Raw genomic sequence first — 16,663 nt, 5'->3', positions numbered from 1 at the left:
GTACTCTGCAAGGCTATGAAAAAATGTAAGAGAAAGCCAAACATGCATTTAGCTTATATAGCAAGGATATAAATACAGGCTAAGAGATGATTACACAGGAGCCTTACACATCTTGTCAGAAAAGTAATACTGCACAGTCCACACAGTAGACATGGCTCAAGCAGTATTTTTCCAAGAAAATAACAATACTGTTAAAAATTATAAACCTTTCAATTTCTAAGTTGTGTATGTATCTTACTGACATAGACTGAGTATCGGAGTATTTAAGACACAATGAATTACAATACTTGATGCCTTTAAGTGCTTCATTTTTCTGGATAAGAGCCTAATATACATTAATTATTAAATACGCAAGTTTCTTAAATTAGAAAATGATAACTATACTAATACCTGTTCTTTGAAGAACCAGAGTTCAATACCAAACCAACTGCAATAAAGAAAACCCTGGCTTACTTTAGAAAAAGTTGTTTGTTTCAATAAGATGAGAATCAGATCACAAACTAGTTGGAGACGTGCAAAGAAATATACTGCCTTCACTAATCAGTAGCTGCAGTGAACTCCTAAACTAGAGACACAAAAAATTATCATATCAAGCAGAAGAGACTAGCAACCTAAATCTTGGTTTACATTACTTTTATTATGACCATTAGGCCATTCATTTTACATAGCCCATTACGTTATAGACAAACCAGAATTTTTTCACCTATGACTTACAGACTAAAACGATGGGATTATGGTCAATTAGAAAAGTGCAATCCTTCATCAAAACAAAAAAAAGGGGGGGAGGGAGAAATTTCAAGGTGCCGCATGTTTAAGACTGAGGATACTACGTGCTTCCACCTGCTATGATAAAAAAGTGGTTTGGTTTGTTTTTAAGTAGGTAAAATAGTTCCTGCTGAAATACAGCTTAGCTAGAGAGAAGAAAAAAATAAACATCGCCAAATGATATTCTTCCCTTTCCCCTTTCTACATAGAATCCTTTTGATCCCATTTACTGAAAGCGCTATACATAGCAGTCAGGAAACCAAGATAATCATCACTGGGAATCCACTCAGCAGACTCAGGAAGTTCTTCTGGCACTGTTCCACAGCTCCTCTCTTGCTAACAGCCATTCCTATTCATCTTAGCCAAAGACTGTTTGATATAAAGAAAATGAGCCCTTATCTGTCAAGATGATTACAGTGGATCTGGCAGTATTTATTTTTTTTTTTAATCTAAATGAACATTACATGAATACATCAGCGACTAATTCAGTCTAACACGAGTCATATATAGGGGAATAAAAAGTTGTAGAGTTCTATATCCTAAAAACTTCATTTAAAATTACAACACAAAGATTCACACCACAGTTAAATGCCATTATGTTGTTTCTTTCTTCTATCAACTACTACAGTTATACCCACCTGTTACACTCACTGTTGGCTCAGTCTGGTACTGTGGAACTCCCGAGTTCTGTCTCACACCAAACAGAATACCAGATGTATTATCTGGTGCATCTGGTGGAGAATCCATAATATAATCCTAGTAAGATATTTTCAAGAAGAAAAAGAAATTTGAGGTTTAACATTTCTTTAATTTCAGGCTTCAAAGGGTTTATTCTTGAAAACGTACGACTGCTTAAAAGTACTTGTAAATACTTGTAAGTACTTCAAAACAAACTCAGACATTTATCTTTTACTCCTGTTAACAGCTACTTGTATTTTAAAGATCTGAAATCAGAACTCAGGCGAACAAACTTGATAGGAACAGAAGTTTCTCAAAGATTATATTGGTCAAATTTTGCACAAGACCAAGCTTTAATGAAAGTCAATAATACCCATAGCAGACTGACTGTGAATGGCACTTGAATTCAATATATCACTACTGATTGTCTTTAACATAGAATAATTTCAAAAGGGCTTTATGAATTAATACAGTCCAACATGCTTTTCAAAGCACAGCTAATGCAAAAGAAGGTTCATGCTTCTCAGCATCTTGACGCTTTTAAATGTCTGCAAGTACAGCTACCCTTCAGTTCAACAGGATTGTCCTTTAGCAAGACCCATAATTTAAAAAACGAAATAGTCTTCATTTCTCAGTTACAGCACTGAAAACTATTGAAACTGAACAACCTGCCTGACCATGAAATACTTTCAGTAGTAGCTGTAATGCATTAAGAAAAACCTCATGATAGAGTTGCATTCAATTTCAACGTCAGTGTATGAATGGCAGTATGTTGGCACTTGACCTTTCTACTTTAAAATAACACAATTAGTTGCACTTCATCAAACTGTACTTGAAACTAAACTAGGAAGGATTAGCTGCACTTCCTTTGGAAAAAAAATGATCACCCAATGCACATACATGAAAACTGATTATCCAGCACCCATGCAGGGGGCTAGAGATACATGATCTTCCACATCCCTTTCAAATTAACCCATTCCATGACTCTATTATACATGCATTTCATTAACGTATTCATGAAATAAAGACCACAACATCTTAAGCAGTAAAGATAAGTCCCTTAAAACACTTCCCACTCAAGTAAACAAGCATGCAAAGGAATACTTTCACACTTAACTTGCTACATTTTTAACTACCACCACACAAAGCTTGATGGAAACAAGTCTCTATGAGTACACAGATACATGTATAGCATTCAGGTATGATACTCTAATCTAGAACTCCTAAGTAGCAGAAAAAATTTTAATAAAACAAAAGGTGTTTCTCTCCATCCCCCTTTTTATTGTGTGTCTCTTAAATGAAGACACTGTAGGACCTTAACAATAATGAAGAGCCATTCTTTTCTCTGGCAATCATCCTAATCCAATGTAACCAAATTAAACAAACGTTCAAGTGCAGCTGTGGAAATCAGAATAATGCTAAGAACATTTAACAGTTACTAAATGTCTTTGCTTTATTTTTAATGAGCAAAACCTACACAGGTGATAACACACCAGGCTTCATACTAGCCAGAGAAATTACAAGCAAAGCAGCTTAGCCTGTAAATCCCTCTTTTCAGCTAGTAAGCCTGTGGTAACTCCTAGACTGGGTGGAAGACTTTGCAGAACCACCTTCACTTTAAATATGACCAGTACAACACATAACAGTAAAATGTGCCTTTCTTACTACCTTGTGTAGGCCGCCTTTTGTTTGTTTGAAGTGCTGCTACCCTTTCTTCAAATGACCAGCTATTTTGACAGTTTGTGTACATCTCCCTAGTATATACTGACTTCATCTGGGCAGGAAGGAAGTAAAAGCTGACATCCTGGAAATCCAGTCTCAATATTCTCCAGAAGTACCCGTCTGTTGAAAATGTTTTGTTTTTTTTTCCACACAATTGGCTCCATTGTTTTACATATAAAACCAAAACATCTTCTCATGCTTCGGAAAACAAAAATGTTCTGAATAACAGAACAGCTCTACCACATCAATGAAAAAATCCAACCTGCACAGGTGTTCTCATGTGCAGAAAGTCTAAAACCGGCATTCTTATAAATGATGTTGTCAGGGCTCAAGTAAGAAGAAAAACTACATGCCACCGCTCTGTTTTCCAGAAGACTGGCAAAAATACCAAACTCAAGGTGCGCAGCTAAATTTCCTAACTGTCAAAACCACACTAATTAGTAACATGCTAATTAATACCCAGTCCACATAGATGAATTTGAATAATGCACGGTATCAGACCTTTGCTCTCCCAAAATTTTACTAGGGAGAAGTGAAACCTGAATCATGCTCACACTGAGGAAAGTGCCTAGTCACTTATGGGAAGATGCGCACAGATGTGGCTGAAGCTTACTGCAAAGAGTTTTGAGTGCTGAGTTATAGAAAACCTTCATCACTCTTAATGAATGCATCTTTAAGAAGATAATAAGCTTATGCTACCATACACAAAAGCAGTAGCTCTGAATTCATTAGGACTGGCGTAGACAATACCACTGAAGCCAAATTAAATTTAAAAAAATTCTGAAAGTGAATTAACAATGGGGCTGTAACAAGAATGCAAAAAGGAAGAATCAAGTTGGAAAGGAACAGAAAAATGCATGAATGAAAACATTAACAAGAAGAGAACTAAAGGGGCATTTCTAGGTATAACACGGATATATCTGGACATTTGATTACATTATTTTAGGCTTTCAAACACACTGAGATACTGATTCAGTTACCATGTTTTACTAGACATGACTCAAAATATCTCTTGCAAACTCCCAATCAGCTGCTTAAGACTGAAAACTGGAAAACGTGACTACTTCCCTAATGAACCAGCAAGAGACTCCAGGCAACAATTGTTTTGGATTGTTAAGAAAACAATACAATCTTCCCCTCCTCCACAATGATTTAGCACAAGTCTTAAGAATTCAGCATTTCAACTATTAACGTTGCAACTTCTAATCGCTCGCTTCCTCATTCTCATTCTATTGTTTCACTACAGCTGCCAAATAAACCAAGAAGCAAAAAAACGAACCACACAGCAACAAAATAAACCCCACACTGAAGAAGCTACAGCATTTTCTTAAGCACTAAAACCCCAAAAGAAGCACTGTAAAAATTAGGTAAGAAAAACGCAAAGCTACTTTTAAGTACCAAAAGAGGTCACTGAAATATTAAATTAATTCATCAATGTGAAAGATTCATTTATATACAGTCTGTCTCTGTAAAATGTAGAGAATGAGAATTCCTGTCATTTCTCCACATAACCTAAACAACACTGATGCAATCATAGAATGACTTGGGTTGGAAGGGACCTCAAAGATCAAGTTCCAAATCCCCTGCCACAGGCAGGGTTGCCAGCTGCTAGATCAAGTACTAGATCAAACTGCCCAGGGTCCCATTCACCTGGCCTTAAACACCTCCAAGCATGGGACATCCACAGCCTCTCTGAGAAACCAGTTAAGAGCATCTCACCACTCTCTCAGTAAAAAAACAAAAACATTCCCCTGACATCTAAACTAAACCTCTCTTCCTTCAGTTTAAAACTGTTCCCTCTTGCCCTATCACTATCTACCCACATAAAGAGTTTATTTTCCTCATGTTTAGAAACACCCTTTAAAAATTGGAATGCTTCAGTGAGGTCTCCCTGCAACACTCTTTTCCAGGCTTAATGAGCCCTGTTTCTTCAGCCTATCTTCATAGTAAAGGTGCTCCAGCCCCTGGATCACCGATGTGGCCCTCCCTCAGGACTCTCTCCAAAACCTCAATATTTCCTTGTGCTGGGGGCCCCAGACCTGAATGCAGTACTCCAGACTGGGGCCTCATTAGAGCAGAGGGGAACAATCACCTCCTTAACCCTGTTGGCCACCCCTCTTCTGATAGAACCTAGGATACTATTGGCCTTCCAGGCTGCAAGAGCACACTGTTGGCTCACGCTGTTTCTCCCATCAACCAGGACCCCAAGTCCTCCTTCAGCAGGGTTACTCTCAAGGAGTTCTCCCACTTTGTATACATATCTGGGATTATCTTGACTCAAGCACAAGACCTCACACTACACTTTGTTGAATCTTGTTAGGATTACAGGGGCCCTTTAGAAATTATCAAGGTCTTGCTGAATAGCATCCCTTCCTTCTGCCATATCAACTGCACTGCTCAGCTTGGTGTCATCAGCAAACTTGCTGAGGGTGCACTCAATCCCATCATCTATGTCATTGATAAAGATGTTAAAGAGTACTGGTCCCAAGATGAACCTCCATCAGCCTCCACCTGGACACAAAGCCATTGACCACAAACCTCTGGCTGCAACTTCCTAAGTGATTCCTTACACAATGAATAGTCCACCCTTCAGTTCAGAGGTAAGGATGTGGTGGGGGACCATGTCAAAGTTCTTTCAGAAGCCCAGGTAGATTACATCAGTTGCCTTCCCTTTGTCCATTGAATTCATTTAATACATTTAATGCTAAGATTTTCATGTAATGTAACACTGCTGCTACTAGCTAAAGCTATCATTCTTAAGCCACACAGCACATTTTACACTCAGTAGGAGTTTATAAAGTCAATATTTTCAATCTATATTTTCATTAACTAGTGCAAGATTATGGTTCTACAGTCTTTACATTTTATGTAATGCTAGTCTATAAGACTAATCATGGTCTTCAAATTATTTCCTCAATTTATTCACTACCACATCTGAGTATTTTACAGTTTAAGGGAATAAAAACTTACCTGATTGAGTATGACAGGCTGTGTTGTTACAGTAGTCAATGGCCTGGATGCAGGTTGAGCCACTAGAGGAACTGAGATACTTCTTGATACTGGCTGTGTTGTGACTGGTCTGCTAACAGGCTGTGATAGTCCAGAACTTGACCGGGTCATCTGCTGTGTTGATAAACATCCAGCAACTGGTCTCTGTAGTGTCTGTGAAGCTCCTGAAACATTCACTGGTCTAGACAATGGCTGAACTGCTACAGAGCTGGCTGTAGATCTGGACACAGACTGAAACACTGAGGAAACAGGCATGGCACTGGGACTGGAGGCAGGTGTTGCATAATGGTGACTGTCAGACTTGAATGAAGTAACTGTACCTGTTGCAAAGGATTCCAAAGTTGACATTATATCATTTTTGTGGTCAGATATTACACATTAAGTGTTGTGATTTTGTGTGCGTTCATTTTTTCAGTTACCACGTTAGGACAATATAATACCTCTACTGGGTGCACCATTCTGTATCTGCCTTCTGCGTGATGAGCTGAAGGTGACTCTGTTCAATATATCTGTCAAAAGTTACATTTAAATTTAATTGCAGTTAAATTAAGAGATTTTTCTCTTTGCAAATTAAAAGCAGCATTCATAACCACAAATAAAGCCAATTAGGATTTGACTTATGAGTTATGATACTAATTCTAGAATAAAAACCTGGCAAAACAAAGCATCATTTGTACAAATGAAGATATGTTCTACTCTGCTTCTCTTAAGCTTGCTAGTTTACCTAAGAATCTCAATTCTATTTTCTTGGAAATAGATGAACAAACAAGTAAGACCGAGAGCAAATTATGAACACTTCATTAATGTTTAGCTCAACTGATTCTAAGAAATGCATTTATTCACTTCTCTTTGTAGCATGCATAGTAAGAAGTTCCCAAATGGTACAACTGCTTCAGAGAAAAGGAACCGTTTTCTCTAAAAAACTTCCAAGCTCCAGTTTCCATCACCAGGAGAAATCAAAGAGAGAAAGCAAATGAGTCATACTGGACTTGTATTGTACGTGGACTGATTTTCCAACATATCCTAGATAGCAGTCTATTACTAGAATTCCAATTTAAGTTAAAATTCTTAGATTTGATGCTTACTCCCTAACCAATATTCCTCAGCTATCTCCATCCTCACATAGAATTTTATGTTAATTCTAGAATGTTAAAATAATATTCACCAAATCAAAATATTCTTCTACCACCAGATTCTCAATTCATTTCATATCGCTGCCAAATTTCTTGCTCAGACACGTGAAAACACACATATATTAAAGCTCCAAATCAACAAGATCAAAAGTACCCTTACAAACTAGGGTCAAATTACAGCAGAATTGCAAGCAAGAGATCTTAGAGCATCTATAAATCACCTTAAGGCTGTTTTCACAGATAAGTTTATGAAGTACTCAGACTGATAAATAAACCTAATGGCAGCAGAGCTCAGATCACAGCTCTCAACCTGTTACCCCTACATAGATAATACTAATGAAAAAGCAGCTGCAACCAACAGATCCAAGCAGGTTTGCATTTTTAAGATATGATAAATTTGCTCCTGCAAAAATTACACTATTCTTACTTCAAACAACATCATCTATGAGTAAGGATTAGCTAACCTTGGGATTCAATTTGTGCTAGCAAATTCATACCACACAATTAAATTCAAGTCAAGCAGTACAAAAATCTCTGTTTATCCCCACAAAACAATAACAAAAACAACAACAAAAACACCAACAAAACAGAATAATAATAATAAAAAGACAGCTATTGCAAAATCCTACAAGTTATGGTTCACAAAACATTTTCAGCTTCAGGCAGCCTTTTGCACTGAAAATTCATATCCTAAAAATATACAGATAGAATTTACTGTTTTTTTTTTAAAAAAAAGAACATTTCAGAGAACCAGTGCTTTGATTTTACAAACTACATTTGTGTGACAACTGACTTGTCAGAGACTTGACTTGCTCCTACCCACCTAAGTATTATCTTCCCTGCTCAGATAAAACAGTATCAAAAAGTAACAGAAGAACATTTTAAAGTAGCAACAAATGACACCTCCATATGACCATGAAAAAGTAAGCAACAAAAAACACACGGTTGCTGCAAAATAATAATAATAATGAACAGCTGTAAGAAACATTAAAAGAAATAATGTGTGAATTACTTTTTCTCTCACTCAACTAACCCTCTCAAAAAAGAGAGAAAGGACATTTGACCATACATACGTTGTGCCAACATGTCAAAGCTGGAGTCCTTAACTATTTCCTTTCAATTTTCCACATTAGTCTGTGCAACAGTTAAAAACTGCACTGTCAGTAGGAGGTTAAAAAGATGGCCATTTATTGCAGAAACCATTCCAAAAAATTAGGAATAACATGCAAGTCTCCATCTGCCACCTGATCAGACAGGAGTTTTCTTGTGTAAAAATTAAACAGCGGTGGTATGGAAAGCTGAGTTTGCTGTGGCTTACCTAATACCAACAACAATTCTGCAAACTGAAGCCTGACTACTGCCAGGTAGTACTATTTACAAGCCAAAGAAGAACTGAGGTCATTCTTCCATAGCTGTTTTTGATAGTGAAGCAGGAGATTACAAAGAAAAAAAAAAAAAAAATTGGGAAAGGGAAGGAAAAGAGAAAGTAAGAAATTATACCATAAGTGATTTTACTTGTGTCAGAACTGAGTACGGACAGCTCTAGAGCAAGATGCATGCATTGCAAGCCTATCTTTTACCAAAGTTCTTGAAGTTATTGAATTGTATGAAAAGTGTAGTTCTCATGTGCAACACATTTCTATCCTTCATGACTTAAAGAAACTAATTAGACTAGGATGATGCAATGAAAGTTGGCATATTTGTTGCTCTAATGTATGTCTAGCACATTAATAATGGTCCAGTTCCATGATCTACTGCTAACAACAAACAGTAATCCGGAGATCTTAGACCTCATAACATAACAGTAACGGGTATTTTTTTGTCCTTCTGGAAGCTTATAACTGCAGAAGGTTCTTACACTAAATTTCAAATATTCTTCAAATTTTCATGAAGATCTAGACTATTTCTCAAGCATTCAAAAACATGAACCCTTAATAGCTATTTTAGGTGAGCTCTAACATCAACTTCTTTTATACTTAAAACACCAATTTCAAAATCTTTAAGCTAGTGCAAAAAGTATTAAAAATAACTTCCAGTGAGTAAGAGACAAAGTAGAACTGAGCTCAGATGCAAGATGAAAGAACTACGATCTAAAATGACATAACAGCTAGTAATAGCTCCAGAGCCCACACAACAAAGTGAGGGACAAGCCTAGTTTAAAATCTTGCCTTGAGATTCTTCACCATAAACTTTATACTTTCAGAAAATGCCTATGACAATCTCAAATGAAAGCAGAGCAGAGATGAGGCAAAACCAGACAGCATGAAACCACACAGTCTTGTGTATTTGATAATCAGAGAATGCTTAGAAAGAACTTCTTAACAGCTGACTACAATTCTCACACAGGATCAAAATCTGTCATTCCTAAAATTAATAGAAGTAGCAAAAATAGGGATTCTCCTTCACTTACCTGCCAAAGACCAAGCACAGGACAAACACTGAATCCTTACACATCTGCCGTCACCACAACCACCTACACTCATTCCCTGTACTACCTGCAGTCGGAGAAAACTACAGAACTTGATGAAAAAAATCTCTTATTTTATAGGGAGTGAATGAGTTTATTAGTAGAAACCTCTACCTTAGCAGAGAGGCTTGTACTATTTTCACATTACATACTTTTCCTGATCATGCCTTTATTAATACACAGTTACCAGAATAATGTCCAAACATTCAGACTGACTTTAAACACACAAAATGAGCAGCAGAAAAAAATAAGAGGAACTGCCACACAAAGACTAGAATTCACGCATTTACCTGCGTGGGGAGAGGCAAAGTATCTACGTAAATATCAACTCTATAAGAGCAATTGCATGCTTTCAGCATAACCTATACTAGACCTATAACCATACTATCAGTGCTAAAATCCTCAAATGTCTTTGCTTCTACTTGAAAGATTGAAGCTTATTAGCACAGACAGCTGCACATAGCCCATATTTTAGGGCAGAATTCACTAAAATTTCCAACTTTTGGTGTAGAAGAACAAACTAAAAACAGCTCTAAGACGAAGAACTTAAATCTTAACACTACAAGTTCCGTATTTTCAAATCAAGTTTGAAGTTTCACACTATAAAGGATCTGTCAAATTACGGAAAATGTTGTCTTACATGTACTAGCTGGCTTGGAGCTTGAGATTTCCCCAACGAAGATTGGCTCATCATCATCATCATCCTCCTCCACTTCTTTCACTCTCTTTTGCCATGGTTCTAGCTCCTCTTCCTCACATTCCATGAACAATTCTGCCATCTTGAAACTAGAAAGTAAACAATTTAAAAACAATATTCAATAAAACATTTGGTACTTAGTGAGACAGCCATTCAGTAACAAAAACTACTGTACTTGCCAACGAACCCCACGGAATAGCCTCCTCCCCACCACATTCCACACAGATTCAATCCAATCTGACCTCCAAAGATCAACAGTTCGTTTCTGATAATTCTGAAAGCCACATCTGGAGTGCTGAGTCACACAGATGACAGGGGCCTTGGAGCACCTCCCATACAAGAAAAGGCTGAGACCTATAACTCCTCATGCTGGAGAAGACTGAGAGGGAATCTTATCAATGCTTATAAATATCTACTGGACAGGAGTCAAGGGATGGTAGCAAGCTCTTCCCAGTGGTGCCCAGCAAGAGGACAATATGTAAATACAAGTATACAAAGTTAAGAATACCTCCTCATGACCTCTCAACATTTGAATCCAAAGTATTCTGCACACCTTCAGTAAGAAAATATCTAATATGACAAGACAACTTCAGGACAGGAGGAATGTGCTGCAAGACTGGGTGATGGACCGACAGTAAGTCTGTGACAGCTTATCACAGAGAAGCAGTCAAAATCCTCCCCTATTTGCACTGAAGTGTGAAGAACAGGCCTGCTAATGTTGCACACCACATTTTAGGGATAATCTAACACTGGAGAGCTATACTCTTCCTTCCTTCAACAGATTAAGGTGCTGAAGTTAAACAAGGTGCTAAGAAAACAAGAGATGAGTCCAGGTTCTTGTCAAGAGAAAAGAAAAAGCGTGCGAAGCCAATTTCCACATTACAGAAACAAGAGAGGCCATGTGCCAGGTTTTAAAAGAGAAGCAAAGCCAACTCTTCCTCTATAGATGTCTTTGTTTTACTTCCTGAGAGATGACATTTGTCAGACTTCAAGGCAAAAATCAGACCATTTCAAGAGCTACTGCTCATGTAACTGAGCACATATATATGAAAGGGAGGGGTATTTTTATTAAAAAAAAATAATTTTATTTGACCTTAGGAAAAATGTAATCAGTTATAAAACATACTCAAGAGACTGTGAGAGCACCAATAGTTTATATAAAAGCAGAACAGGTACAAAAACAAGGGGAGCAAACTCTTTGAAAGGGCTGATAATAGCAGGACTAGGGGAAATGGTTTTAAATTGAAAGAGGGAAGATTTAGGTTGGATGTTAGGGGGAAGTTCTTCACTAGGAGAGTGGTTAAGCCCTGGAACAAGCTGCCCAGGGAGGTTGTGGATGCCCCGTCCTTGGAGATGTTCAAGACCAGGTTGGACGGGGCCCTGGGCAACCTGATCTAGTAAATGTGTATGTTTGGTGGCCCTGCCAGGCAGGGGGTTGGAACTACATGATCCTTGAGGTCCCTTCCAACCCGGGTCATTCTGTGATTCTGTGAGAAAAACAACTACGTCAGCATGTGACAACCTCAGTTGCACTATATTGTAAGTGAACTTTTTTTTTTTTTAAATGTAAATTTGATAACACAGACCAGGTCTTTTAGAAGGTTGTATCAACTGGTGTCACCCCTTACGAGCCATTCCATTTCATGAATCAATACACCTCAAAGAATTCTCAAAAGGCAACTCAAAAAGAAGCAACGCTTTTAAAAAGCAAATGTCAAATTATTTCAGATCTTTCCACATCATCCATTCCAATGCCATGAACAGAAGCTATGCTTTCTCTGACATTTTCCTTGGCAATGCAGTCAGCCAAACAAGCTCCTACCTTGCTCCTGTGCTGCTCCTTCAGCTGCGTTAGCACAGCTTTTCATGGTACTGACACAAACCTGTGCACATTAAAAATAGCCTGGTGTGACTGAAAGGATGAAAAATCAGTGGCCAAAGGAATCATAGTGCAGTAAGGGGGAACGGGTTAGGCTACAAGAGGTGTGAAGGAACTGCTCAAATAGTCTTCACTGCCAACAGAAACATTTACATCAGTTTTTGGCGTACAGTTCACCCCAAAGTTTTCAGCTTTAACTCTAAACACAGAACATAACTGTCAAGAACTCTGCTAGTTGTTGCTCTCAAAGCCAGCAGTGACTCCTCCTGCCATCTCCACCAATATCTGCCAATGGACTTAGTCTCCACTGCATTGTTTTTTCCGTTTTGTTTTTACTATGTACAAACACAAGCATTTGTACACAAACCTCCCAAAAGCAGTCGATGAATCAGAGAGATCCATAACTTCAATGACACCCTATACATGTAATTCAAGTATCTAAGCCTCCATTCTAACCTAGAAAGCATCAAAAGTTGGGAACAAGTTCTTCAAAGCACTTTAAATTAACATTAGAATGTATAAGGACATCACTTAAAAAGGCAACAATAGTAAAAACAACAAAAAAAGGCTTCCTGTTTTCACCATTGCACAGCTGATGCTTGTTTGCCTCTGGCCATAAAAAAAAACTAAGGCAAGTCATTGAAATTTGTTAGGCTTACATACATAATTAACATCCTGAAAAAAAATAAGACCACAGGCAAAACCAGAAAGTAAACTGTTGAAGCAGGTGTTAGAGATGTACAGAAATTAGTACTATACAAGATCATGGCAAATAAAGTTGCAATAAGATGTAAAGTTACTGGAAGCCTGTGTTTCTTCAGATGCTTGTTCCACTCTTCTGGTCAACAACCAAGGTTCCAACACTCAATATTTCTTCAGATTACTTTAAGAGTACCTGAAACTGAATGACCAGCGTGGAAGTGATGGTGTGCTTGAAGAGCAAGTGTCTGAATTAGTCAGAAAGCTTCCAGGCCAGCCTTGTTTGTCATCTCTCCACACTGCTTATCAATGAATTATTCAACCTTTATTTTATTACTCTCTGGTTTAACAGCTGCACTTCTTACCAAAGCGACCGCACTTCTATTTACAACACTGGCTGACATTATGGGCACCTACACGTAATTTCCCAGGTGAACTCTCTCACAAGTTCACACAAGCTTGGCGCCATGTTAGATGCAGAGGAACATGAGATCTGCAGCTTCCTGAGGAATGAAAGTAACTGTATTTTTGTTGGGTGCTACACTTGTTTCTGTGGCAAAGAAACACCAATGAAACAAAAACAAAAGTTCTATGAAGTTAAGAGCATACACTAACGTCCCTCAGGAAGAAAGAAGAAAAAAAAAAAAAAAAAGAACCAAACAAACGCAAGCAGCTCCGTTCCCTGCCCTGCGATGCTGTAAGCTCCGCCTAGGGAAGGGCAATGCCTCCGCAAACAAGTCAGGAGTTCACACCCCGCGCCACGACGGGTGCGAGGCGGAGGGATGGAGCCGGGTCCCGATGGCGGCCCGGAGCCGCTCCGCGTGGCTCCAGGCCCGGGCTGAGCGCTGCGCGTCCGCCGGCAGCGCCACGGCGAGCTCGGCCCAGGGCCGTGGGTCAGGCTGCGGGCGAGGCCTGCGCACCACAGCGGGCGGGACAAGGCCTGGCCCGGGCCCGACGCTCAGCGCCGGCAGCCGCGGAACCGCACGACGGAGCAGCCCGGCCCGGGAGATCCTCGCGGACACGGCCCCTGTGGAAAGAGGCTCCGTTTCCAGCGGAGCCTCCCGAGGAAGCCCTCGCATCCCGGGCCCAGCTCCGGAGGCCGCAAGGCCGCGCTCCGACTTAAGATGGCGTCGGTCTCACAGGCGACAATCCCCCCGCGGCCTGCCCGCCCGCCGCGCGCCGAGGCTCCCCGCGGCCCGAAGGCGACGGGCCGGGAGGGCGGAGAGCGGCGGGCGGCCCGGCTTACCGTGCTCCGAGTCCGGAGGAGCCGCGGCGCGCAGCCCCGGTCCTGTGTGCTGGGCCGGAGGGGGGATGGGAGCAGCCGCGCTGGCGAAGCAGCCTCACATCGCCGAACAGCGGCGCAACACCACAGCCGCCGCCGGGGAAAGGAGGGAGGGAGGGAGGGAGGGCGCGCGGGGAGGGAGGGGTGGGTGGGTGGGTGGGTGTCCGCGCGGCGCCTGCCGGGTAGAGCGGGGCAGCCCCACAGCGCAGCCGGCTCCACCAACGCCGCGGGGCGGGGCCGCGACGGGGCCGGGCGGGGCGGGGCGGGGCCGGGCGCCATGTGCCGCTGCCATGTGCCATGTGCCGGGCCTCACACCCGGACACGAGCCTCGCGACAACGCGGCGTCGTGCCCCAACTGCTTCGTTGGGAGCGACCGGCCTCAGAGCTGGGATCGGACTCTGAGGTGTAACTGTGCCGAGCTCAGCGGGAAGCACAACCGTCTGACCCATCACAAGGTGACCGAGAAGCTCTTTTAGCCTCTAGAACTCCCTCACCCTCAAATATTAGTTACAGCAACCTCTGTCTCCAAGAGCGTTCCATTTAGATGCTTTTTTGTTTCCCTTCACAACTTTGCTGCCCCTTGTACCATAATGTAAAAACCAAAAGTGCAATGCTTCTAGCAAAATATGAAAACATTTCTGGTGAATTTTAAGGGTAAACAATGGGAAAGTTCTTAACTAAATGTGTTCTTTATCACTCAACTTTATCTGCCCGTGCTTCTCCCACCTTACCGTTAGTGACATCTATCACAGCTGCCTTTGGACTTGCCCTATTTATTCAGCACCAGTTCTCTCTCAAATACAGGTATTTTTCAGAAGAATAAGCAAAGCATCCTTATTTGTGTAAACTGGAGCTCTAGGGATAAAATCAGTGTGTTTAGCCTGGAAAATGCTCTGCTCATCCGGACCATCATTTTAGCCTTGAGTTGCTTCCAAGGTTCTTCAGAGAAGTGAAGAAAAACGTACACAGTATCTAGTAATTAAATAACTGCTACTTAGTATTTACGCCTCTAAATCATTTAGTTTAGTAACTAAAATATATACTGTCCTGCCAAAGTGGGATAGAAAAAATAAAGACTAGTGATACTTGGAAGGAAATTGAGAAATGGAGTGGGTACTAGAGATGGGAACTTAATTTAGGGATAAGTGACTGTGAAAGAAAGAGGAATAATGCAGTTGTTTGAAATACTTTTATAACAACACATGTACCCCATGTGAAACCATTGTGGGTGTTTATGTTCCATCTAAATCAAAATAAATACAAAGAGAATATTAAGATTGCAAGGTGAGACAACAGAATTTAGATCAATTTACATGTGTATTTTATTAACCTTGTGCATTCTGTAGGTGCACAACTGCATACAGTCTGGTCTGCAAGACCATTACCGGAGTCGTTGAGCAAATGTATTTGAATATCACATTTTTGCACCATCCTACAAAGCTATAGGAGCAAAACAAGTTTACCAAGTGGGATTAATAATCATTCACAACTTTGGAACTCACAGATGAATGAACACTAGTAAATAAACCCCGTAATTACAAAGGGTTTCTTTCCAAGAGCCCCTTAGTTGATAGATGAGCATCTTGGACAAGCTTAATAGGTAGATAATTAGAAATGATGAATGCAATTACCAACTTTATTCCGCATATCAAGCAGCACTTGTTCATATTGCTCTTATTTTACTTGCCATATTCAGGCATTTCAGAGCCAGAGGTGCCAGCTAACTGCAAGGATTTTTCAAGTGGGGTGTGGGAAGTAGGATAGAGCAGGCAGCAAATTGGAGCTCAAAGCATGTCTTATCAAGGGGTAATTAATAAATAGATTGTTAGCTGATGACTTGCAGGATGGAAGTGGGGGGAAGTTTTTGCAGGAAGAACATGAATGAAGATGTTTTCTTGTACATTATGGTTTTAAGGGGAACAATATAGATCGTAGTTAGAGGAATGTCACTGAGAAGTGTGGAGTTTTTCTCTGCTATTCATTTCTCAACAAGGTGGCAGTTGCGTTTGACTGCTTCAGCTCAAGTGTAACAAAAAAAAATAAAAAATTAATGGAGACTGGAAAAGAACTTGCAGAGTAAATGACTGCCATTTAGTTTTGTAGCCAGAAGGCCTGGTTTAACAGTTCTCAAGATGGTAATCCATTTCTCTTTCATGGAAAAAAAAGCTTGGGGTTAGGAAAAAAAACCTCAGAAGAGTTTCAATTGCCATGTCTTTAGACAGTGCATCAGTGTATGCAAAAGCTTGATGATTACTTCTCACCCTGGCACCATGCTATTTAGCTTGTTGATCTTTTTACATTTTTAACCACAGCCATCTCATCCATATGTAGC

General features: G+C 40.1%; 1 protein-coding gene across 1 annotated transcript in view; it reads right to left on the bottom strand.

Moving 5' to 3' along the window:
- Positions 1 to 14,465, bottom strand: part of ZNF280D (zinc finger protein 280D) — a 43,342-nt gene extending 28,877 nt beyond the window's left edge. The window contains 6 exon segments of the mRNA XM_032446928.1: positions 1,404 to 1,521; positions 6,136 to 6,494; positions 6,615 to 6,683; positions 9,718 to 9,844; positions 10,398 to 10,560; positions 14,296 to 14,465. Of these exon segments, the coding sequence (XP_032302819.1) occupies positions 1,404 to 1,521; positions 6,136 to 6,494; positions 6,615 to 6,683; positions 9,718 to 9,844; positions 10,398 to 10,553 (829 nt within the window). The 5' untranslated portion in view covers positions 10,554 to 10,560; positions 14,296 to 14,465.
- Between the last annotated feature and the right edge of the window lie 2,198 nt (positions 14,466 to 16,663).

This window comes from Coturnix japonica, chromosome 10, assembly GCF_001577835.2.
Source record: "Coturnix japonica isolate 7356 chromosome 10, Coturnix japonica 2.1, whole genome shotgun sequence".
NCBI classification, from domain to species: domain Eukaryota; kingdom Metazoa; phylum Chordata; class Aves; order Galliformes; family Phasianidae; genus Coturnix; species Coturnix japonica.
The sequence above is the reverse complement of the archived record's forward strand: the minus strand, read 5'-3'. Positions and strand labels throughout refer to the sequence as shown.